The sequence below is a fragment of the Colossoma macropomum genome, unplaced genomic scaffold, assembly GCF_904425465.1.
Source record: "Colossoma macropomum unplaced genomic scaffold, Colossoma_macropomum, whole genome shotgun sequence".
Classification (NCBI taxonomy): domain Eukaryota; kingdom Metazoa; phylum Chordata; class Actinopteri; order Characiformes; family Serrasalmidae; genus Colossoma; species Colossoma macropomum.
The window spans coordinates 26,615,902-26,642,966 of NW_023494809.1; the positions used below are offsets into that span (position 1 = coordinate 26,615,902).

General features: G+C 38.7%; 1 protein-coding gene across 1 annotated transcript in view; it reads left to right on the top strand.

Annotated features, from left to right (window-relative positions):
• The first annotated feature begins 10,772 nt into the window (after positions 1-10,772).
• The window catches only part of vipr2 (vasoactive intestinal peptide receptor 2), a 67,058-nt gene continuing 50,765 nt past the window's right edge, over positions 10,773-27,065 (top strand). The window contains exon 1 of the mRNA XM_036558588.1: positions 10,773-11,051. Coding sequence (XP_036414481.1) covers positions 10,995-11,051 — 57 coding nt within the window. The 5' untranslated portion in view covers positions 10,773-10,994. The remainder of the gene's footprint in view (positions 11,052-27,065) is intronic.

The window sequence follows — 27,065 nt, forward strand, 5'->3', positions numbered from 1 at the left end:
TATTTTCTTATCTTACCATAACAGTAGAAACAATCACTGTATTTTCGAAAGCTTTGTTGAAATCAAGAATCCTCCAAGTCTGCAGCTCTGTTTTCACACAAGTTGTATTAGATACAGTCTGGCGCTCTTCATTTCTTTTTAAGTACGTGTAACTTCGGTCTTTGTAACAGCTGAGTTATTTACATTTGCTCTTCTTCCTGAGGTCTGCAATTGTGACATGTCATATGATGTACTATAATAAATACCTAGGCTACAATCATATGTTTTGAGAACTGAAGCTGTAATAAATGTCAGTGAATATCTATACATAAATATCTATCTATTCAGGAACTGAAGCTGTAATAAATGTCTATATATCTATATAACATAAGTATTAATACATATAAAAATAGGCTACCAAGCTTGATAGGAGGCCAGTCGAGCCTCAGAGCCCATTCGACTCTGCAAATTAGACTCATGCATAAACTATTGCAAAAGTTTTATTCCCTTCTTTGAAAAAGGCCTCCTTTTTGTGGAAATTGATGAATGTTTTATAAGGTTCCAGCTCATCAGCTACATCTTTAACCTCCCAGTTAATGCACAGTCAGAAGTGGGCAGAGTGGCCTAAACCAACACTGGAGTAAAAGATGTGAAAGTAGCTACCAAAAACCTGCTTGAGTGAGAGTGAAAAAGTGTTAAGTCAAAAATCTCTTCAGTTACTGAGTAACTTACACCGATCAGGCATAACATTATGACCACCTCCTTGTTTCTACGCTCATTGTCCAGTTTATCAGCTCCACTTACTATATAGGTGCACTTTGTAGTTCTACAGTTACAGACTGTAGTCCATCTGTTTCTCTGCATACTTTGTTAGCCCCCTTTTACCCTGTTCTTCAGGGTCAGGACCCCCATGGACCCTCACAGAGCAGGTACTATTTGGGTGGTGGATCATTCTCAGCACTGCAGTAACACTGATGTGGTGGTGGTGTGTTAGTGTGTTGTGCTGGTGCGAGTGGATCAGACACAGCAGAGCTGCTGGAGTTTTTAAACACTGTGTCCACTCACTGTCCACTCTATTAGACACTCCTACCTTGTCGGTTCACCTTGTAAATGTAAAGTCAGAGACGATAGCTCATCTGCTGCTGCACAGTTTGTGTTGGTCATCCTCTAGTCCTTCATCAGTGGTCACAGGATGCTGCCCACAGGACGCTGTTGGCTGGATATTTTTGGTTGGTGGACTATTCTCAGTCCAGCAGTGACACTAAGGTGTTTAAAAACTCCATCAGCACTCCTGTGTCTGATCCACTCGTACCAGCGCAACACACACTAACACATCACCACCACATCAGTGTCACTGCAGTGCTGAGAATGATCCACCACCCAAATAGTACCTGCTCTGTGAGGGTCCATTGGGGTCCTGACCACTGAAGAACAGGGTAAAAGGGGGCTAACAAAGTATGCAGAGAAACAGATGGACTACAGTCTGTAACTGTAGAACTACAAAGTGCACCTATATAGTAAGTGGAGTTGATAAAATGGACAATGAGTGTAGAAACGAGGTGGTCATAATGTTATGCCTGATCGGAGTATAGAACCACATTAGAATTCATTGGTACATCCAGTATATCAGCATAGGAACTAAAGATTGACAAGTGCTATTCTGGTGGCGGGGGGGTTCTCTAGCTTCAAAGTGAGAGGTAGGTGAGAGCAAAAGCATGCAGTGCAGGTGCTGAACCAACAGAACAGAATGAAATTAAACTCAAAACAGGAACTAAACATGAAGAACTAAAATGGAACTGTCGAAATAGTAGTTCACTTTCTTCACAAATGTACTTGAGCAGAAAAAAAAGGAGCTTGTCACAGTTATTACTTAATTGCCTGATCGCAATTGTTTGAGCTGACCGCAGTCATTTTCCCCAGTTGTTAGCTTTCACAATCTTATGTTTATGTTGGAACAACGAGAATGTGAACTGGGTGCGTTTTCATCCGCTGAGCTGAAGCAAATGTGTGAAAATAAAAGGAAACAGGAAACATTTATTAAGACATGACATGGGTCTTATGAAAACAACAAAACATTTGACTGATAACAGGCAGCGGTGAGTAATGGTTGTTTATTTGAGGGTTCATCTCAGTACCTTTAGTTAGGGAACATAACTGAACCATAATCCACTGAAATGATATTTTCTAAGCTGTACTGACTCCACACACCCCGTCTCGACTCCAGGCTTTTATTTTGCTGTTCTGTTTTAAAACATTCGGTTATGAAAAGGTACAAATACGAACTTTTCACCTGGAAAAACTTATTTAACCTTATTTAAACTTATGTACCTGCACAGAACCTTTATTTCTAACAGTGTGCAATGAACTAAAAAAACAATTAAATTGTTAATCACAATTATTTATATGGCAATTAATCATCAGCTAAAGTTTCATGATTGTGACAGGTGTGATTTGAAAGTACTTTAATATTAGCCTTTCAAAAGTACAAATCCCTCCAAACTGCTTCACTACATGGAACTGAGAAAATGAAACTAGTAACTAGACACTTCAACTGTCGGTCATTATCCCACATATATGGTCACTACCATCTCCCCCACTTCCTAACTGTCCTACTGTCAAAGATGAGTTTCCACTGTCAAACAATCCAGTCCATTATTTCTAATGCTGCCGAATCCACAGTCCTGGGTTCTACTATTTACATTAGCATGTCATAACAGGACAGAGAGGGGTCTTGGGTAGTGTGGGGAGAATAAACACAGGAAAGGAGCCGTTTCAAAAGCCAGCCGCTCATACAAAAGTGTTTGGGGATGAGCACAGATGCTGGAGATAACCATTCTTATTCAGTAGTAATATCGCTGCAGTGGAAAGTATTCAGCTGTTTTAAAATACGCTGCAGCCCTAATGAACGTTGGGTCATGGTACATCCAAACTTTCACAGTTTTCTGCGAGGCCTGCTGTTGCCAGATTTTCTTGGAGCGAAGCATGCTTACATTTTTTCCCTTAATATCACAACAAAGTATTTAAAAGTCCAAACAGACAATTAAACTTTTGATAAAATGTTTATCATCCTTTCTATTATTGCAGCAAACCCGGGTTTTTGGAGCCAGTTTTTGATGTGGAACCATGTTAACGGTCGAGACAAAATGTAAGGAATGAGAAGGCTCAAACCCACCGAATAATTCTGACTCATGGGTAAACATTACCAAACAAGGCCCACCTTGTTACATGAAAAGAAAGGAATTTGTTTTATTGTTGAAAGCTTTATGTGAGAAATATATTGAACTGTTTGCTTGTAGTTGCCAATAAAAATGGCATTTTTATGCTTTTCCTCTTTTCCGTAGTCAGTAAGTTCAGCAGCTGTTGCATTCTTTTAATAAAATCAATAGGTGGATTTGTTTATGTATTTAATATGTCATTCCTGTGCTTGTAGCGATCTCAAAAAAGGCCTTTTGGAAATGATAACAGAAACATTTCTTCACAGAAATGTAAGACAAAGACTTGCTTATGTCTGGACATTACCAGGCCCATATGCTTACAGTTCACTCTCCAGTCCACACGCCCCATCTATGATCTACGAAAAGCTGCAAAAACAGTCCATTGTTGTGATGTCATGAAAACATATTTACATAAATCCACCTATTCAGCCTATAGCAGTTTAGCTGTGCTCATTTACACTGAAGTCATATTAAGTGTTTCAGCTCAGACTGCTTTTTGAATGAGGCACAATACAGTGCAGCCAATCAGAACAGAGCTCATTTACATAGATCAGCTTTAAAGTAGGTGACAAAAGCAGCCTGGTTAATTTTAAGGGATTAAAAGTGGTTGGGAAATGGGTCAATCTAAAAATAAATGGTACATAAATACACACAAAGTTCATGGACCTCAGGGGAAAAAAAGACTAGAAAAATGTTGGGTGAGCCCTCTCAAAGGAAACGATGACAGACTGATATAAAATGTGATGAACAGTGTGTCTTACTTTTCTTTGTGATCTCCAGTACACGTGGTCTGGATTACAGAAAAGAATGTTCTGAGCTCATCTCACTGTGGCTTCGCAGCTCTCCGTCTAATGGGGTAATAAAAATACATTTACTGATTTATTTAATATTATCCTTTGCAAAGAATAAGGAATATAAAACGAGAAACTACCTTCAACAGAATCTGCACATTGTGTACATTCTGATATTATCTGGCAGATCACACATTTTCAGTAATACACAGAAGACTCAAAAACTGTCCAAACTATTGTTTTTACAGCGCAGGCCATACAGGATCAAACTGCATTTAGGCCCACGCAATAATAAGATGCACTGATCCAGGTGTAGTGTGACTGGAACTTTTGCACTGTTTTCTACATTATTTTTCTCTATCAAGAGATCTTAAATGTTTCAGTTAAACTATGTTACACTATCTTTATTAGTGTATGAGCCTTTTCTGAACTTAATTCATCATAAATTTTCAAAATCTGAGTGTGAGTCGTTTAAATATAACCTCTCTCACTTCAATTTTCTTATGAAACATAAGAAACACATAATCAGCTATAATTTATGATGATGTATGTTGGCTCCAAAACCACCACAAGAGGTCACTGTGATGTCAGGTCTTTTCAACCCATACCTCTAATGTTGCTGAAATGCTGAGTAAATGATGTTTTTTATATATAAAAAACACCATTTTTGAGAAATGAATAAAAAGATAATATAAAAAGCTGGGAATCACTGTTTTTAATGAAAAAATATACTAAAATAAACATCCATAATGCCTCGTGTTTGAAACGTGGTGATCAAATCTCAGGCATATAACTTATCAAGAAATTAGACAATGCTAATATGTATTATTTAATAACTCAGTGTTCCTCCTGATGCCGAAATTATAATATTCAATGTATGCTGTATAAGTTATTACTGAATAAAATAACAGTTATTAATGTGATGGGTGATTCCAAACATTTGAACGCTAGTGTATTTGGTTCCTATCCTACTTGTTTAATGTGTTGCAAATAAGAAATTAAGCCTCTAATCAGCTTTTGGATCTTTGCAGACAGCCTGAAACCAGAGGACATCTGACCCAACCAAGAGCGTAACATTTTAGACCTTCCTAAAATAGCTTGCCCTGATAAAATCCCCTCGCATTACCCCTGTTCTTTAGTAAGGTTTTAATTGTCAGTTAAGGGGCCCATCTCCTCCGATTTTCATGGCTTTTATCTTTATTGAAGGCTATTTATAACGTTTGTGTGGTTTTATGTGACAAAACACGGTCAGAATTCATTTTTACATGATAATTTCTGTATAATTATAATTAAACAGGCTGTTTTTGTTGCTGTGTCTTTAAGACTGACATACAGTTGTATGCAGTGTTTTAATACCCCTGGTCAAATGACATATTTTGTTTATTTTCTACAGTAAATGAAATTAAATATGACAACTTTCTGCAGTTTTTAGAGCACAATTTCTATTTATTTGCTGAATTTAACATATTGGAAAAAAAGTTAACATATCAAATCTGCCATTACCTCTGTACATGCCACATTTTAGGTTTTATTTTTCCCCCTCCAATATGTTAAACTCAGCAAATAAAGAGTAATAGTGCATGGAAATGTGCAAAGGTGTGCTCTCTGAAAAGAACATGCTAACTTATTTTCAGTTAGAAATTCAGCAAAACATGTAATTTGACCAGGGTGCCCAAACATACAACTGTGTGTAAATGATCTCTGTTTTGATTTGCTGCCCTGTGTTTTGTCCCATTCGAAAAATAGTCCAGGCTGAAACGCTCCTTTTAACTTCAGCATTAATAGACAGGGCTAAACTGATGTATGCTGAATGGGCGGGGCTAAACTGCTGTAGGCTGAATCAGTGGATATATGTTAATGTGTTTGTTTTTTCTGACATCACAAAAACAACGAATTCAAAACGAGTTGTTTTTGCTGCTTGGTTTTCATACACAGACTGTATGGACTAGTGAGTGAACGGTACATTGGTAGTTTTCCAGGATATGGGCCCTTCAAGTTCTTCTTTTTCAAACTTCTATTCACAATGTCTGTGTGGGACAAACACGCCAAGGCCGCTTACGATGTGGAAGAAAAAGGGAGGAAAATGGTTTTAAAAGATGAATTATTCAGCGAGAGGAAGCCCCAGACTTCTCCTTTTCATAATTTCTCAAAGCAAACAATGTGTTTGCAAAAAAAGAGCAAATAAATCCATCATAAACAGTATTTAATCTGCATGTTCAAAGCCTGTGGGCTCACTGACATAACACCTGGTCCCCCTTATTTCTCGTAAGAGAGCAGCAGTCCTTACAATTTCTGCTGCTTGAAAAAGTGATGAATAATTCAGACGAATTTCAAAGATCTCTTACAGCAACGCGGTTGGAAAAAATCATGTTCTGTTTTGGGGGATTCAAAGTATGCAAAAATGAGGTCAGTGTAGCAGCTGACGCTGAAAAAGAAATCTATTTCCCAAAATAAAAGACTCACTGCTCCACCATCGCTCTGTTCTTTGACCCCTTTTCTTTCAGTGGAGGAAGGGCACTCATGTAATGAAGTGTTACCGGACCTACAGGTCAGGTCCGGGACCCTAGTGGCCGATTTAATTGTCAGTGAGCGATGAATGCTCCTCGTGCTCCTTGACTTCTTACAGCCTTAAAATCCGCAGCACACAGATCACCAAAGATGATCCAGGGCATCTGACTGGAGTCGTTTACCTGAGCTCAAGGCTTGACTTAGGCTTGACAAGCAGTTACTTTGGCATTGGGCCGCTTTGAATGAATGAATTTACCATTTCAGTCACTCTCAGACTAAAAAGGCCCTTGTTCAAAGCTAACAATCTCTTTTGAATCTTTTGAATCAAGGCATCAGAACAATTTCAGATCAGTGAGTAAACTGTCGCATCAAGCCTAAGGCCCATGTACAAAAGCTATGCCGATTAATAGGAGGAAAGAAAGGAATCCTTTGATTGAGTTTTCACACCATGACCGAATCAGAAATGTCAATTTTCACACTTTTTTCCTCACCATGCCGGAACGCTGAAGAGTCACTCAGGCAAATTAAAATTGCTCGCTCGCTTTCGGGTCCACGGTTTATCGATCGTCGCCACACCAGTGAGCAGGATGCTTTGAAGCTTGACACCTGAGGAAGGAAACACACAGGTAAGTACAGCCTGCCTCACCAAATAGAAGACCGAAGAAAAAGGTCAATGATTTTCCTCTCAGTTACTTTTTAATCAGATTTTCTTGTCAAAGCAACAGCGGGAGATGTGCAGATTACAGAGCAAATCATCTGGGTATGAACATTCACTGCTGAAAGACAATTCCATAAAGTGTACGCTCTGGAAGATCCGAAAGGCACTGATATTTTAAAGCACAGCCTTCTGGCACATTAGAGTCAGCTTTCTGTATTAATACGTTCAGCCTTTTTCTCCATCCTCTCACTGTCTCTCACCATCTGCTGTGGCCAGACGACGATTCTTACAGATCCCGGCCTGCTCTCTCTCAGACTCACAGATAAGCCGCCTCTGCAGAACATCACTTCTGTTACGCACTTCACAACTGTGTTATATCCTATCCAACAATCCGATTTAACATTTTACAGACCTTTCTTGAAACCTGAGTTACAAGAGCCTGCTTACTACTGTTGTTATTCTACCTAAATGTGGCTAATGGCTGACAAGAGGGAGTCGTACATTTACAACTGTCAGACTTTTTACGTTTCTGATGAGAACCTGGTCAAAAGTAATGAAAGAAAATATAAATCATATAATAAGATATAAGTAATGCTTCGTACAAGGTAACATTTTGAATGACAGACCTTGTCAAAATATTGCTCCTCTGACCTTCCCTCAATTCATTTATTTGTTAAGTTATTAAACTGTTAGTAAGGGTGTAATGATTTCCATACAATATTTAAGCAATAGAACATGAGAGGCAGTGTGATATCGCGAAATAACATCACGGCTGTGATTTGATCATCACAGCCATGATGTTATTCACCTATAACACACTCCTCGAGTGTTCTATTGCTTTTATACAACAGTTAAATAAATAAAGTAAGAAATTAATAAACTGGGCTGTCAACGCGGCGTTTAATATGTTTTAATGTTCGCAGTTCCTTCACCAAATTATAGTTCCTTAACAAGCAGCTTGTTGCTACGTCAGAGTAACGAGCTCCACTCACTCTCTGCACAGTTTGTTTTCCAGCTCCTTACACTAAATTCCCAAACTGTCATCACCACTGAGCAGGTTTTCAGTCGGCAGCTGTAACAGAAGAACAGCTAAACAACCTGGAATCAGCCAGAAATTAACCCAATACCATTCGCCAAACATGAAGTCTGATCTTCAGAGTCTGACCAAATCAGACTGAGCCATAATTGCATAATGGCAATAGCCAAATGCTGCAATATCAAGTTTAGCTCAGTTTTGCCATTCCTTAGAGTCTGACCAAATCGGCTGTTGGTCAGATGTAACCATAAAAATGTCAATTTTCTGTTTGTGGCAAATTAAGAAGTAAAAACGTTCAAATGGCTTGAGCATCTCCTAAGTCAAAGTCGTTGTTTAGCAATGGCATCTCAGCGGAGTGATACAGTGTTTGTGAAAAAAACATGCTGTTTTTGTAATAACAGCACGGATAGAACGCTTCTCAACCAAATCACCTTGCGTGGCCGGAACTAACTGTTGTATAACATAAAATCGCAAAAGTGGACATTCTAAACAGCATACATCAAAATTTCAATCTGCATTGTTGATGTGCCCCTCTGTCTCCTTGTACTCAAGACATTGTTGACACATAAACATTGAAGACTGAATTGACCTCAGAATCTAAAATTTGATCAATGCTGAAAACTTGTGTTGGGTACACCACTGGAGGTCAATGTTACAGAGTGGTTAAGTAAGAAATGCACCAATTTTTCTAATTCTGACATTGATAATTTGAGTGAAATTATGTACTGGAGAGAATCTTACCAAGGAACCAGGGGTTGTGGTGTCTACAATACAAATATAGCCATTTTATTTAAAACCCAAAACAACCACTAAACCTAAACATCTTAAATAAGTTTTCACATTTAATGTGCTTAATGTACATGCTTAAAAAGATGGTTCTTCAAGGGTTCTTTAGTAACCATAATAGTTCTACTTAGCAGCATGAGTTCTATATAGAACCATTTCATGCTTAAATAGTTCTTTGCATGGTGAAGTGGTTCTTCTGAGTGATAGAGAATGTGTAGTATATGGTTCTATATAAAACCTTTTTTGAAAATGGTTCTATACAGCACCAAAAAGGGTTTTGCTACTGTTACGATGTCAAGCTTGTAACAGAAGATCTCTTTTTGGTGCTATATAGAAGCATATACAACACATTCCCCATCAAGCTGAAGAACCATTTCACCATGGAAAGAACCATTTAGCATGCAAATCGTTCTGAACAAAATGCATGGTTCTAAATAGATCCTTTCACTTTACTAAAGAACCATTGAAGATCCATCTTGTGTGAAGTGTGTAGTGTTAAAAATAGTGTAAATCCTGAAGAAATAAATACTCTTTGGCTACTATTTTGCCCTACAACGCTCTCGCCATGACCAAACCTCATCTCAAAACTACTGTAAAACCATGTTTTGGGTATCAGGCAGAATATTTGGAATCATTCAATGTTTAAAAAAAAATCACATTTCAAATCAAACCAAATGTAAAAACTGGAATTCTTTTTAAATGCTTTGGGCCTCACCTTTTTTCCTAGTTTTCCATGGATGCCTGTTCCTGCCATGGGAAAAAAATATATAGCCATTTAGTAAGTCAGTAATAAGTTAGTAAATGACAGTTTTCCATAATTATGACTTAGTATCTTAGAATTATGACATCGTATCTCATAATCATGACTTGCTATCGCATAATAACGAGATCTTACCTAATAAATATAACTTAGTATCTCATATTTATGACTTATCTCATAATAATGAGATTCTATCTAATAACAATGACTTATCATCTCATAATTATGACATAGAATCTCATAATTATGACCTATCTTCTCATAATCATGACTTAGCATCTCATAATAATAAGGTCCTATCTGATAATTACGACTTAGCATGTCATAATTATGACTTGCTATCTCATAATAATGAGATCCTATCTGAAACGACTCAGCATGTCATAATTATGACTTAGTATGTCGTAATAATATTCTAATTATTACGACTTATCTCATAATTATGACTTGCTATCTCATAATTATGACTTGCTATCTCATAATAATTAGATCCTATCTGATAATTACGACTTGGCATGTCATAATTATGACTTAGTATCTGATAATTATAATTAAGCATCTCATAGGTATGACTTACCTTCTCATAATTATTACTTAGCATCTCATAATTATGACTTGCTATTTCACAATAACGAAATTCTATCTAATAATTATGACTTAGTATCTTATAATTATGACTTAGCATCCCAAAATGTTGACATGCTGTCTCATAATGAGATTTTATTCGATCATTTTGACATATTATCTCATAGTTTAAACTCAGTATCTCCCAATAAAGACTAAGTCATAATTATGACCTACTTTCTCATAATTTTGAGAAGTAAGGAAGAGAACGGTGTAGTAAGTGATCATTATTATTATTATATTAAGTCATAATCATGGAAAACGTTATCATTATCATTATGTACTGAACGGCTATGTATTTTGTCCAGTGGCGGAATCAGGGTTACCGTGTTTGGTGAGACAGTTTCGGGCTCTCCCTCACAGCCCGCTGAGGAAAGGAGGAGCAGCTACAGCCGTTCGCCGCTGAATCGGCTGAATCAACTGTCCTCCTCACTCAGTTGACAGCCAGGCTCGTCACAACAGCACCGAGGGGGTCACTCCTGCGGACGGAGCTTTTAGCGCATTTTTTCTTCAAGGATACTTTGTGGGTTTAATTTTTTGTCACTTAAAAATGGCTCGTTCTTTTGACACACACGTTGGAATTAACAGCGTTTACTGAGTTCATGTGGGACCAAGAGCCACTCAGGAGGACAGAGACATGCATCGCCTTCCCTATCTTCACTGTCTGCTCCTCACAGTTTGGCTGTGGCGCGCGGTAAGCTAACTAGACAGCTAACAGTATTTAACGTTAACTTACCTTTCAGTTTTCGATATTTGATAACCTTCATTTTTCTTTTCACGTTTTTTTTTTGGTAATATTTCACACGTGTGTGACGGGGAGACCAGTGAAGTTTACCTCTAGTCTTATTTCCAGATATAAGAGCAAAAACTAAATTGTACTCGAACTATTTAGCCGTTATTTTTGACCGTCCGTTGAGTGAATTTGAATTGCTAGCCTGTCGCTTCAACCGTCGCGGCACTTTCTGTCACTTTTGCCCCCCGTTTTCTTGTTCTGCCCACGCTGTGGGTATTTTCAGTTGTAGTCTAGCTCTGTTACCACACAACCCAATTACCTTTTAAAAGCGACAAATGGAAACCACTTTCCCCCCGGAGGCGCTTCTGAAAAACCTTTTGTGGTGTAGAAAGAGTGGCATTATATTTGTAAGGCGGTGATTCAGGTATTTGGTTCTTTTTTTGTTTCCCACCCGTTTTCCGACCAACATCGCCTCCTCCGTTATGATTGGCTAATACTTCGTACTGACAAGCGATTCGCCAATCGTAGCGCAAGCCGCTTGCAGAATTAGCCAATCCTAGAGCAGGTAGGCAGGGTCTACCGGAATACAGGTGGAGGGGAAAAAAACGCGTTTGACAGAAGAGTGTCTGAAGTTAGTAGTGTTAAAGGGGAATACTACCGATTTTTAAAATTTTCCGCATACTATGAAGAAAAAGGCGCTTATCAGGCCGCCGCTGTAAATAAGAATATGTTCTTAATGGCTTGCATCGTTAAATTGAAGGCTAAATAAAGAATAAAGTATAAACAAAAAAGTCATTCGGAGTGGTTTGGTCTGAAATGGCTCGTTCTAGAGATTTCTTTACAGTGGTGGCGATAGGAAACAGAGGTCACCATGTCCACAACACAAATATAGCCATTCTATTCACTGTCCAAAACCACCAGCGAACCTACACGTGTCTTTTAAGTTTTCATATGTAGTATTGATAATGATGATGGTGGAAAATCAGAACAAATATGTTTTCTTTCAGGACTTTTTGCCTCCGAACTCCCTGCATGTACCCCTCCATCATGAATCACATAAATGGATTAACAAGACGTTTTAGGCCAAAACCTTATCACAAAAATATCAAAAAACAGAGTCTTAGGCATCAGGTAGTTTACTCATAAGCATTTCATGTAACGAGTTTCCACGTGGGAGGTTTTAGAGACATTAAACTCTTCAGACGTCTGGTTCCTATCGCCAACAATTCTGACTCGGTAAGGTTTTCTAGAACAAGCAATTTACACCAAACCACTCTGAATGCCTTTGTTTACATCTTGACCATTAAATTATGTAGAGATTTTGAAAAACTGGTGGAGTTCCCCTTTGAATGCAGACAGATCTCTACTTATCCAGTCCGTTTTAGCCAAAAGAGCTCACAAATTTGACCTCATACTGTGAACACAAATGTCAAGGCAGGTGACCAGTAAGACTACAATGTCATAATGTTGTAGTGAAAAGCTTTTAATAGCTACTAAATAAGCTGGACATGTAGCCTGTCCAGCAGTGGTCACCAGCCCTGGTCCTGGAGATCTACCTTCCTGCAGACTCTTGTTCCAACCACAATCTGCCACATTTGCTCCAGCAGTTTAACTTTTTCAGAAGTTCCTGATTGGCTGGATCAGATGCATTAGAGTTAAGTAGGGGTGACAGCATGTGAGATGCTGGTTGGAACTAAACCCTGCAGGAAGGTAGATCTCCAGGAGGAGGCCTGATGACCGCTGCTCTACAGGCTTTTAATATTTTTTACATAGCTTAATGCTGGTATTATATAATGAGTTTGCTCAAATGGATTTTTAAATAGTTTTGGGGAAGGCTTTTATTAGCAGTGTTCAATATCAGAATCAGTATTGGCAGATAATTGCTTAAAAATAAAATATGGGCAATCGTCTGACATTTAGATTAGGTGATGTTTCGATTATTTGATGCACTCCAGCAGAGCAGAACAGGCTACTGTGCTAAAATATCTGCATTTTTATGAACTTATTTAAGCTGTAACCCTATTGAAATAATGTTTTAAGTCATAATCCTATAGAAATGATGTTTTATTTCTGCTTATTGCTAATCTAAGTAAATGTAACTCCAATTTCTGCACTTTATAAACATTTATTTATCATCATTGGCAGATATGTACATGAAAAACAGTGGATATTGGCATCGGCCCAGAATTCTCATATCAGTGCGTCCCTACTTTTTATGTGTCAGCAAAATGTCCTTGGAAAGTTCAAGAGAACTTGCCATGGTCAGAACATTATTTAGATGTTCATGACCAGTGTTTCCAGCAAGATATAAGAAATCGTCATTTAACCCTTGTGTGGTGTTCAGGTCTGTGGGACCCATTTTCAATGTTTAACATAAGAAAAAATGATGCGATTTATTATTATTTCAACCTCCGATTCTTGGCCTTTGTTCATTTTCCATGAAGAACATATAAAATAACCCATTTTCAGTGCCTTCACTCTGTTCACCCCCCACACATTAATATTACACATGTGGTGTTGGGTGAACCTGCGGGGAGTAAAAGTGTGGAGTTGCTGTGTTCTTCACTCTGTTCTCCTCCTACATGGCCTGCTGTTAGTGTGTGTGTGTGTGTGTGTGTGTTTGTATATATGTGTGTGTGTGTGTGTGAGGGTGGACAACATGGACAGACTGCTGACTGGCTACAGCTGCCAAAGGAGAACCCTACACTGGACACTTGTGATATTTTAAACATCTGGTATTTTTACATAAATTGTTCTGGCTGTATTGATCAGACCAATAATGCGACCAATCAGACCACTGAGTAACAAACACATCAACACCACACAAAGGGTTAACATTGTATTCGTGTTCTATCTACACTTTTGAGGGATGTTTTTATGATATTTATGGAATATTCCTGATTCCTGAGATGGCATTCCAGCAAATTCCAAACTTTTCCGGCTTTGCTGTCATGTTGCCCATAGACAATTTATATTGCGGTTCTGCTGACCGAAAATAAACCTGTGAAGAATGTTCTCTTGCAGTTCCGACCTTATTTTGACACCAGTGATCTAGGAACGTTTACAAATGCTGGCAACGTTCGGCTGTTGAAACCGGTGAACCATGGCGGAACACTGCATGAAATTCCACAAATGACTCGGGAAGCTCAACTACTGCTAACCAACCTTGGAAACAAGCCCGTTAATGAGAACCTATGGACAATGTGCTATTGTAGTGGCCATTCAGCCATAAGAGAGTGGTATTTTGCCCTGTAAACACTTTGGGAATGCTGCAGTTGCAAAGATGTAAACAGCGCTTGCAGAACATTGTGGGCAACAATTTAATCAACTAAATGGCTATTCTGCTTAACATTAAATGCATAGGTATGCATATAACTGTATAGGCTAGTCGATTTCAGTGATATGCTTTCAATCGCAATGGCATTATTCAGTAGTTTAATACCTCACTGAAACAGTGTTTTACAACCCCATTTCCAAAAAGTTGGGATGCTGTACAGAATGTAAATAACAATTGAATGCAATGATATGCTAATCATGTAAACCATATTTTTAAAGGGAAATACTAGAAAGACAACATATCAGATGGTGACAGTGAGAAATTTTATTGTTTTTTGAAAAATGTATGCCCATTTTGAATTTGAAAAGCCAACAATGCGTCCCAAAAAAGTTAGGACGGGGCATGTTTCATCACCTCTTCTTTTAACAGCACTCTGTAAGCGTTTGGGAACTGAGGAGACACTGCTGTAGTTTTGAAAGTGAAATGTTTTCCTGTTCTTGTTTGATATAGGATTTCAGCTGCTCAACAGTTCAGGGTCTCTTTTGTCATATTTTTCATTTCATAATATGCCAAATGTTATCAGTGGGTGACAGGTCTTCATCTCAGTCCATTTTAAATGAGCCCAGAGCCCAGAGAGGGTGGCAGCGTTTCTGGATCCTGTTTATATATGGTTTCTTCTTTGTGTTTTAGAGTTTTAACTTGCATTTGTGGACGAACTGTTTTCACAGACAGTGGTTTTCAGAACTGTTTCTGAGCCCATGCAGTGATTTCCACTACAGAACCATGTCTGTTTTTAATGCAGTGCCGCCTGAGGGCCCAAAGATCATGGCTAGCAAATACTGCTTTTTGGCCTTGTCCCTTACATACAGAGATTTCCCCAGATTCTCTGAATCTTTTAATGTTATGTTGTACTGTAGATGACGAAAAGCAGAGGTTCTTTGCTATTTTATGTTGAGAAACGTTATTCTTGAATTGTTGCGCTATTTGATTGTGCGGTCTTTCACAGAGTGATGAACCCCTCCTCATCTTTATCTCTGAGAGACTCAGCCTCTCTGAGATGCTCTTTTATACCCAATCATGTTACTGACCTGTTGCCAATTAACCACCAGGTGTTTGAATTACACAACTTTACCAGCCTTTTGTTGCCCCTGTCCCAACTTTTTTGAAACGTGTTGTTGGCATCAAATTCAAAATAGGCATATATTTTTCAAAAAACAATAAAATTTCTTAGTTTCAACATTTTATGTGTTGTCTTTGTACTATTTTCAATGAAATATAGGGTTTAAATGTTTTTATTTACATTTTTTTAGAAATGGGGTTGTATATGGCCATATCATCCGTTTCCAGTGGGAGAGATGCAGCAACACTGCACAAGTGCACAAAGTTAGTTATCTCCAAATTACAAAACATATCTGTGCTACGTTACACAGAGAGACCTCAAAACTCTCTCCTTTTGCATGAACACACTCTCTCCTTTTATCACCGGTTCCCTAGTCTGGATTCTCACGATATTAGGGCTGATATTGAGCGTGGCCTGGTTGATACAGGGTTTATCTTTCTTTGTGCATCAGTCCACAGGAAAAGTAATACTTTCCATAGATCTGCTTTCACATGAACAGTGGTCGTACCGCACGTCTTTGGTTTAACCTTGCTGCCCTTAGCTGGCTTTAAGCCAGAACCGTAGGGCGTAGCCCCTCAAATTACATTCTTGATCCTTGGCTCAGAAGATATCTTCCCATACTGAAGACATATTAAACAGAGATTCCAACCAAGTAGGAAGAAAGGACTCATTGCAAGACTGATGGCTTGTTCCCAGAATAACCTCATGCTCTACAGTGTTAAAGTGTCCAAAAGGGTTCTTTGGAGCGATGCCATATTAGAACGCATAATAGAACTCAAAGCTTTTGGTTACCTTTGAGTGAATGGATCTTTAAACGAATCTTTTTAAAATATAAAGAACCTCAAAATTAACCTAAAGCTCTACACCAAGTATGCTCTTTCTGCACCCCTCTTAGTGGGACTTCCACTGGTGGAATGGAAGTCAGATTTATTTGATTAATATAATCACACAAAACATTTGATTGCATTAATTAAAATCTGATCAGATTAACGCTGCACACTGTTGGCTGTGTATATAGAATGTATGACTTTGTATGAAGCTGCTGGTGAGCAATGATCATAACTAGGGCTGGGTAATTAATCAAAAAGTAATCGAAACCGACATTCAGAACCTCTAACCAATGTAATCTTGCCTATGCCGGTTATTTTGATTTTTATTTTATTTACCGCACGTCCACTCTGCGACATGGAAGCTATGTTCACACAGAAGGTAAAAGTGGCCCAAATCTGATTTTCTCACCAAATCTGATTTTTTGTTTGGCTGTTCACATTATATTTTAAATGTGATCTGTATGCGACATCAGTCTGAACAGATCAGCTCCCGGAGGGTTCAGCTTCATCTTCAGCAGCATCACAGGAGCCATCATGAAGCTTCACTGACTGACAGCCGGGCTCATCACCCAGAATGTGTTGGAGCTCGCGGGAAAAAGGGCGCGGTCGCTTCTTTGGTTCGTGTTCTTCTTTAAACTTTGCTCTCAGACTTTTAACTGTTCTTTGACGCTGCAGCCTTGCTCTCCTACGGCCGCGTCTTTCGAAATCTTTTCAAACACAGAGGGTTTTGGATGAGTCTCTTCTAAATTTTGGACAGCGACATTCCCCAAAATTATGGCGGATGTCGAGTTACATTGACGTAAAAGTCGCGTGAATTACGATCTGACTGACGATTTACATTAAGATATGCAGAGCATATTTACAGTACAAACCTTGTCAGTGAACTATGAAAAAAAGGACCCAAAAACAAAATAATTGTTCATTAATTGTAATCGAGGTAAAATATTCAATTAATCGTGATACTGATTTGAGGTCATATCGCCCGGCACTAATCAGAACCTCTGCTGTAGAAACAATTCACACTTCTCCACAAAGACAATCATGAAGTAATGGAGACGAATTCAAGGACTTGAACAACTTACATTTTAAAACGAGCTCTGCTCCAATGGCTTCGTTTTCCGTCGTTTTTGTGGAACTGTTGGTAACCAAAAGCCTGGAAGGATACATCAGATACATCACTCAGACCGTAGGCTGCATTTCTAGGCTGAATATGAAGGATCCTTCACTTTGGAACTGCCTTCTGTGACGCAGCCGCCAAGAAATGCCTAGGCTTTGGAACGCAGCTAAATTATATATATAATTATTATATTATTATACATATTGACTTGCCTGATCACCCACAAAGACGAAAATCCAGTTCAATTCCGGTCTGTAAATCGTTACAAAGTTACAAAAAAAGACATATTTCAAGTGCATATTTCAACTGAGGAACCCCAAAATAGGCACAAATTGCATTTTATAGTTACTGTAAAAAAGGGTTAAAGGTCCTATTAAGAACCGTTTATTAAGAACTATTTTTAGATTGTGTTTCAAATTGCATTAGAATTCACCTCCATTGCATGTCCAGTTTTAAGACACAGCATGTAATGCTTGGTCTTTATTTCCACGCAGAAATTTGGGGGGGCATTAATGCTGCAAATGAAGACCAAAATATCAACTGCCCTCAATGCAACAGCCAGCATTTTTCTCCTTTTACGTCTCAGATCAGGATGTTATTTGTGAACAAATGTGGTTTTAGTTGCCCTTGTACTGTAAACAAGTGCAGTGATGCTGGCCGTTTGTTAAGTGGGGGTCAACAGTCCATCTGGGACGGCACATTTTCCACAGACTGCTGGGCGGTTCCAGCCTCCTCTCCCTCTCCCTGCAGTCATATCACTGTTACAGGAGGATTATCCAGCACGCTAAATACCTCCCGATTATTTTTCATTAGGCCCAGCATTAATCCACACGAAAGTGGGCTGTAAATCTGAAGTGGGTCGCATGCTCGTGAATTGTTTTATGTTGTTTAAAATGGTGCTCGCGGTACATCACGCCAGCTAACAGCTGTTCCAAAATAATCACAGTAACTTATTTAGAGTGGCGGTATGGAAATTCACAGTGTGCTAGTGACGTGCCAGTTCTCTTTCAGAACAAGAAGCTGCTGCATTTATTCCAAAAGTGATGTGTATTGGATGCTTCTGGGTTGATTTCATTGAGACATTGAGCCAAGAAATGAATATTGTTTGTCTTCGTAATTGTGTAAATTTTATATTAAAAGATTCATTCAGAGGATCAAACTTGTTTAGAATTTTATTAAACGTTAATGGGCAAGAATAAAGTTTTCAACAGCAGTCTGCATTATAAATTTGATATTAATATTCTGGATATCTCTGAAACTGAGTGCTTCTAGCCTCCTGTGGCTGGGACTGAACCCCCAGCTGTGATGCAGAGGGTTTTTGGCAGTTGACGGTGTTGCCATTAGGGATTTGATTAGCCTTAGTTTCCATTAGACTGGTGTCCCTTTCTAACTTCATTCACCATCTCAGTGGAGGTTTCACATTTAATGTGTGAATCATACAGCATAACTTTAGTCAGAATGGTTACTTAGGCGTTTTCCAGCTGAGTGTGGTTCCTGGATCCAGTCAGATTTGTATGGTTATTCAAGTGCACTGAAATGTTCTGCATTGATAATTCTGGGACGGTCTAAGGCCCAATCCCATTTCACCCCTCGCCCCCTACCACTTAGCCCTCTGTTTTGCGCGTTCACATCTAGGGGTAGGGTGTCCCGATTTTAGTTGAGATAGAGGAGTATGGTGAAGTGTTTGGACTACATGGCCCTTCAAACTGAGGTTTTTCAGAGACACTCCAAACTAAGTGATATGAGAAAAAAAGTTAAACAAGCAAGATGGCTGAACAAGAGACCAAAGAAACACACAAATGTGAGAATTTTCTCTGTTAAAAATGCTGATAATCATTGTATTATCTTAGTTTAATGTTGTTTTAATGTATTTTGGTCCTTTTCTTCATAACAAGCATAAAAAATCGCTAATAGCATGCTAATGTCTTGGTAGCTAGCTAGCTAACTTTCCCGTTCCACCTTAAATAGTCTAGCAGTTCTGACGCCTGAAGCGCCAGAATGTAACTGCTGCACCATTTAAGGTGGAACAGGAAAATTCAAACAAGAAGCTGGCGATTATCTGACTTCAGCTTCATATCACCAAAGCATTAGCGGCGGGCGATAATAACTAATTGCCTTAAACCCCCTCTTTAAAAGCATATGATGCCCTAAATGTAACTAAAGCCCAGCAGTGAGGTTGGTGAACTATCTGCTATCACTGAAGACGGGACGGGTCGCCTACAGAGCAGCGCTAGTAATGAATAATGAAGCATTTTGAGGGTCCCATTTCGTAGGGCAAGATTCCAACCACTACTCCTTGTAGCTCAGTCCCAAGGGGTTAGGGTGACACTCAAAAACAAGAGGTAGGGGTAAAAAGAAGAAGTGGGATTGGGCCTAAATTGGGGGTGTCAAATCAACCATTACAAGGGCCATCCGTGAAATCCGTGAGCCAGCTGTGTTTTTATTTTATTTTTACTTAATATTTTGCCATGACCCCAGCTGGCCGTTTCTTGTCCAAAATATTCCAACATAATATGTTTTATATAAAACAGTTGACTACATTAGCTGCAGATAATCTTTTTTATTTGTTTCCTTTTTGTTTTTGTGGTGCAGTCCTATAGATCGTTGTTGGGGAGGGGGTGGGAGTGCATATTACGTTGTGGTGCATGCTGGAAACTGTAGTGCAGTTCATGGTGAAATGGGCTAATATTAATAGAAAATGTAAATAATTTTGCGGGCTGAATAGGACTGTGCCTGACTTGGCCCGCGGGCCTTGTGTTTGACACATGGGGTCTAAATCGTGGGTACACAAACTTTTTGTCTCTGGGGGCCAAAGTGAAATGTTTGTGGGGGACCAAGAATCAAAAAGGCAAAACAATATAAAACTTTTCAAAAATGTATTTTCTAACATTATACTACTTTTTTTAAACTAAAATATTTCGAATTTTAATGGAAAATGCAAATTTAATAAGATAGAATTAGTATAAAAATATGTTTGTTCCCTCTTTGATGGAGGGAATAGGATTCATGTAGCTTTATGGGCCACGGGCCACACTTTGGGCAGCTCTGGTCTTGATTAATTATGTTTATTTCCTGACATGTTTCCTTCAAAGATATGAGTGCCATGAGTTCAAAACAACATATTTCAATGGTAATCTGTAATAGTAGTTGATAGGCTTAACTAAGAGTTGAATGTATTGCAAAACTGAATGACGGAGAACCATAAATATTGGAATCGATCCCACATTACCAAATATATAGATGAGAAATGTGTATATAAATTCCATTCCATTTCATAGGTGATCATTTTAACAGTAGTTATTAGAGATGGCATCTATCTGATACCAGGTATCGGGCCAGTGTCAGCAGAAAATGCTGGATATTGATGGGAAAAAATAATGAATCTGATCCAGTCCTGCAACAAATCTAGCCTGAAAAGCTCAAACTCACATTTAATGAGGTGATATTGCTAGCTGTGTGTTTCTCAGTGGGTATTAGAGTGCTTGAGTAGTTTCGGTATGATAGCCTACATTTGGATCTTAAAAGGTTTATGTAAAAATATAGGTAAATCATAATTAATAATTCCTCTATTTATCCCTTAGTATCCCTTTTTACTGTGCTGTTCAGACTGATATGTAAATGACCTTAAAATGGTCTCTGCTCTGTTTGGCTGTCCTGTATTAGGCCGCATTCAGAAAGCAGTACGAGGTGAAACACTTTTTATAACTTCAGCGCGAGTGGGCGGAGCTAAACTGCTGAAGGCTGAATGGGTGGATGTGTGTAAATTTGTTGGTTTTTGTAACATCATAAAAGTAATGAAGTTAAAATAGGCAGTTTTTGCTTATTATTTTTCAGATATGCACTTGGGAGTCAATGAAAACTTTATTATAATTATAATAATATTATATTATATATATTATATTATAATAATATATTATATTATAAGCTTATTTTATTTCAAAAGAGTGAAGTAAATGAAGTTTTCCATGATATGAGCCCTTTAAGTAAAGTGCTTCCATTAAAAATAGCTCAGTTTAAACAATTATACCTTTTAAAGGAGCCAATTCAGATTAGGACTGGTACCGATTGATACTCGAGGTTTTAATATCACTATCGATATTGGAAAAGAAAAAGTGGTATCATGCTGTCTCTAATATGTAAACTTCATTTGCATTTGCACTAAAATAAAACTAAATTTGTTATTCAAGACTTTTTACATGAATGTTTGAGCCACTAACTGATAACTAGCACACCAGAATATTAAGCCAGTGTCTTCCATAAACACCAATGAGAAGTTTATTCATTTTTTCCAGCTGAACCACGGACAGCAGCAGGATTAGGATCTAAACCCACCCTCCAGTGCCTCTGAGAGAATCCTGACTATTTTGGCAGGCGTTAAGCAGTAACACGCTATGGCAACGGACACTACAGAATAATTAAAAGGCAAACAGTATTGATTATTTTAGAGGGGATTGAGCAGTTTATTAAAGAACATCATGAACAGCGTGACGCTGATTTATTTATTTATTTATTTTTGCCGTGAAAGTTTTACAGTTGCTGGTTAAGACTGTAGAAAGTGTGTGTGCAGGAAGCAGTGAGAGCTACACAGAGAGGGCAGGAGCGGAGGGGGCGAGCCGAAACTACAAAGGCGAAAGGAAACGAGATCACACGTCTAAAGCTGCTACTGTGCTGAGCCCTCTGCTTTCAGGTGCCACGTCAAGTCATATTTTTCAATAGGAAACAGCTGGAGTCAGGAATTTAAACGGACAGCAATTATAAGGACTGTATTTGTGGTCACTGGTCAAATGTCAATCCCGAAAACCTCCTGCTACAACACTTTCTGTGCAAAAGCATCAGTTAGGCTGGCATAAATTTAGAGTTTCAAAGGACTTAGTTGTGTGGGGGTTTATGTGGTGCACTGTATATCTGTTTATGTCACATTTGGTTTGGCAAAAAATCACATTTGCACAATTTTCTGTTTTTTTTTAACATGGTTTGAGGCAAGCAAGTGATGATTTAGGAATGCAGTTTGCACAGTGCTGATTAGCAAGGCGAAGGGCTAGGTATCGAAATTCAATTCACAGTATTCAATTACGTCATTAAGAAGACCATGTTGGTAGGCGAGCTGTGACTCTCACTGTGCTCTGATAGACCTCGTCCCATCACCTTTAGTGCAGGTACAACCCTGCAGGTGGATAAAAGTCAAGCAAAATAGACCAGAATGACCACTATTAAAAGACATGTAGACGCTTTAGATGCATCTCCAGAAAACACTACAAGAAGATTAGCTAGATTGGTGGACTGGATCCGTATAGCCTGCACACCTCCAGAGTTCAGAACATTCCAGTGCGTGATATTTTATAAAAACTAATAAAGTAGCTGCCAAAGCTCTTAAATAATTAACTCATGCATATATATATATATATATATATATATATATATATATCAAGCTCAATTTAGCTTCCTATTCATCAGCTTCTCATTTGAATTTTCTGTTCCACCTTAAATGGTACTGAGGTGCCTTAAACGTAGAACGAATCTCAAAAGTTGGCGAATACGAAGCCAATATCAGCTTAACTCAATAAATGTATCTACCTCAACACACAGTCCTTAATCAACAAATACCTCAAACTTTTGTTTGGAGATTTAATGAGCAGCTAATGAGCGGCAAAGCGAAGCTAGAATCAGCTGATTGCGTCACACTGGCTGATCTAACGCTGTGTTCCAAACCACAAAAACGTGTGTACTTCATTTATTACACTAATGATTGCACTATTTGCATTATGTTTTGCATACTATTTAGTGTGCTAGTCTATGGTTTGGAACACATAGGGAAATCTCAGCCATTTAGATTAGAGCTTTCATTTGTCATGCACTACAACCACAAATCAAATGAAATCAAGTCAGTACACTTGAATACATTGGTTAATGTGTTTTACTGCCTTTGCTGGATTGGTTATGGCTGATCTCATTACAAACCACCACAGCACTGCTGAAGGAAGTTGCCAACCAAAATCGTAGCTGTGATATGTGTGATTCATTCAATAGCTTCGTGACCGGAAACCAAGGAGAGTAAAATCAGGACTAAGATGTGTGAGTAGACTCCACACTAGAAGGAGAGGGCACCCATCAACGAGCCCTCAGTGAACGGGAGAGGATGGAGGCCAACGGCTAAAAATGAAAAATGAAATTTGTTTCTAACCATATACACCAGTATCTTTCAGTTTTGCTGAAGCAAACAGGTGTTGGGCAATAGGTTGCTGTGCTGATTGGTTGGTGAGCTGGTCAGCTCCTTGGCTGTGTGAAGCGGTTCACACTCACTGACATAAAGAATGTACATCGTGCACTGTTAGAAGGTCCTATGGCTGGAGTTCAAAAGCACTCAAAAATATTACAGCAGTGTTGAAAATATTCCAGGCTGAAAATTAACACTTTTTTATATAAAAACTATTCGCGTTTGCATTTGAACAGAAGCTCCTTAGGAACCCATTCATGGACTCGCATGGGAGCGCCCTCTAGCGTTTGCCAAAGCTGATTGACATTATTGAGAGGTAGTTCTCTTCACTATGCATCCTCTGGTAGCTCTATCACTAACTAGGATAACTACTCTAGCTGATGTAAGCTAAATCCAGAAACAGTGAAAATATGTTTCTCTTTCTAATAACACGTTGGAACATTGTCCACTGAGGTGCAAACACTTTAATAATACCGAAACAATGCTTCAGTGATACCCGATTTCATAAGTAGTGGTTCCTTAAAAAATAATACATAATCAATTGATCACAATTATTGGAGCTGATCAAAATGAAGCTAACTGCAATTATTTTTGACAGTGGTCTGGTGACCCACCGCATTATTGTTTTTTGAAATCAATACAGCCATAACAATTTATGTAAAAATACCAGATGTTTAAAATATCACAAGTGTCCAGCATAGGGTTCTCCTTTAGCAGCTGTAGCCAGTCAGCAGCCTGTCCATGTTGTCCACCCTCACACACACACACACACATATACAAACACATACACACACACAAACACTAACAGCAGGCCATGTAGGAGGAGAACAGAGTGAAGGACACAGCACCTCCACACTTTTATTCCCAGCAGGTTCACCCAACACCACATGTGTAATATAAATGTGTGGGGGGTGAACAGAGTGAAGACACTGAAAATGGGTTATTTTATATGTTCTACACAGAAAATGAGCAAAGGACAAGAATCTGAGGTTGAAATAATAATAAATCGCATCATTTTTTCTTTTGGTGAACATTGAAAATGGGTCCCACAGACCCCAACACCACACAAGACCAAATAAAAGTGGCTACCAAAGCTGCCAAAGCTAAAATAGTTAGCTTATATAGTAAACTCACACACATATATAAAGCTGAAGTTAGCTTCTTATTCGCCAGCTTCTCATTTGAATTCCACCTTAACTGGTGCTGCAGTTACACTGAAGTGCCTAGGCTGATTGGCTATATTTGGAGTAAGAGGAAAATCGTGTAAATTTAATTTATGGCCGAACCATCGCTTTAAACACTTCAAATTGCATGGTCTATTATTCCAGATGCTATTTCTGCAGCAGTAGAGTCCCAGCTAGTTTTTCTAACAAATCACTTTTGAAACTGTGGCACCATGACAATGGGATGAGTCAGTAGTGCGTGCTCAGTGAGCAGATCTGCACGCAGAGCCTTGATAGCGCTGTTACATTCCCTCGGTTTACACAGACGCACACATTTCAGTTATATAGGAGAGATATAACATAGCTAATCAAGGACAGCTTAAAGGATGGCATGGGCTTAACATATTGACCCGCATATATGACTAACACTGCTTAAATAACATTGTTGTTTCCTTTTGGTTACCAGACTCATATTAGCACCACCTCCATTCTCTCACACAGAAATGGAATCTGTGTATTAAAGGAAAACCGTCAGATCTTTTTTCAATAGTACAGTAATTACTGTGTGATTTACTTAATTATGGATCACATGCATTTGCTCTGTATTTAATGAACCATTCTCCTCTGAAGCAATCCTTTATACAATCGCTAATAGAATTGCATTGTATTCATGCCCTCAGTGCCTTGTTATCTACATGCTGAATAAAGACGCTGATCCCATGTATTGTTCTGCCCGACGTGAAATTGGCCTGCGTTTTTGGAAGAGATGGACACTGACAGTTTAGAGGGGCAGCCTGTGATTCAGTCTGATTCAGAGAAACGTCCTTATGTACGTCGTTTGGAAATAAACCCGGAGCCAGGGTGACTAAGGGTCGTCTTAGCGTGACTGACACACACACATACAGACTTATTATGGTGCCCAAGATGGTGACCTACTGTCTTAAGCAGTTGAGGTCAGGTTTAGCTTGAGTATCTGCTGGTTTGAAGCAGCACTACGTGACAGTAGACTGCATATGTCTGGCCTTGAGGTCACCAATGTGTTTGTGGTTTGTGTATTTTTGGAAACAATACGAAGGTTTGTTTTTATTTTCAGTCCAAATCTGTCAAACAAACAAACCCTAGCAACTGTGTGTAGGGCTGCTTATTGCAATTGTGATACACTTTGCATATATAAAGAATGCACTGGTCAACCTGGTCAAACAGTAATGTGACATGGTTCTCTTCTCTGTTTCTGGCAGCAGTGTGTCAAAACTTTGGCTTAGTATCTCAAAATTATGACTTTTTTTTCAAAAGATTGATTTAATATCTTGAAACACTAACTTATTTTCTCAAAATAAAGACTTATTTTCTCACAATATTGACTTACTATGGTCTAATAATTAATGACTATGGTATAATAATTAATTAGCCCCTTAAAATCACAGGCTTACTACATATTAGGGGTGGGAATCTCTAGTCACCTCACAATTCGATTCGATTACGATTCAGAGGGCTGCGATGCGATTATAAAATGATTATCGATGCATCTTATTTTTCTATACAGCATTTCTATTTTCTTACTGTCTGAGGACTTGGTAATGTTAAAGCAAAGTATTTGTAATGATCCATAATCAATTTACTTCCAATATCTTTTATTAATAAGTCAAATGGAAGTGATGTGGCAAGTGAACAAGAAGGCTCTCAGTCAGTGCTCTTGATTGGAGTACATGAGACGCTGCTGCCACTCATCTGCGATAAAATGCGCAGTTACGGTGAAATAAGATCCCGTGGTGATGGATGTCCACGCAGCACGTTACAGCTATTCTACCCGTTTAATTCAGTGATTTTATAACTTCGGTTTTGGTCTCGTTGTAGAGACACGGGGTGGGGGTCGCTGTGTCAGTGAAATATGTTCGAGACGGGACGTGTGCAGCATAGCGCGAAAGCCCTGTTTCGCAATGACTGAGAACCGGCGTGCGGACTGCAGGTCACATAGCAGCGATGCGTTAATCGCATTTATAAGCAGCGCAGTTGGTTTCCTGGTCCGTTAAATCTGCAATGAGAGACTGTCACACAGTAAAAAGTGGCGAAGCTGAAGTCGCTTCTCTTTCGAATTCTCGCGTTCCACCTTAAATCGTGCCGCATTTACATTCGGCGCCTCAGTTAGAATTTAAGGTGGAACGGGTAAATTCGAACAAGAAGCTGGAGAATAAGAAGCGACTTCAGCCTCGTAAAACAGTCGAACGCTGAGAGACTTTTAACTGATCAACTTCTG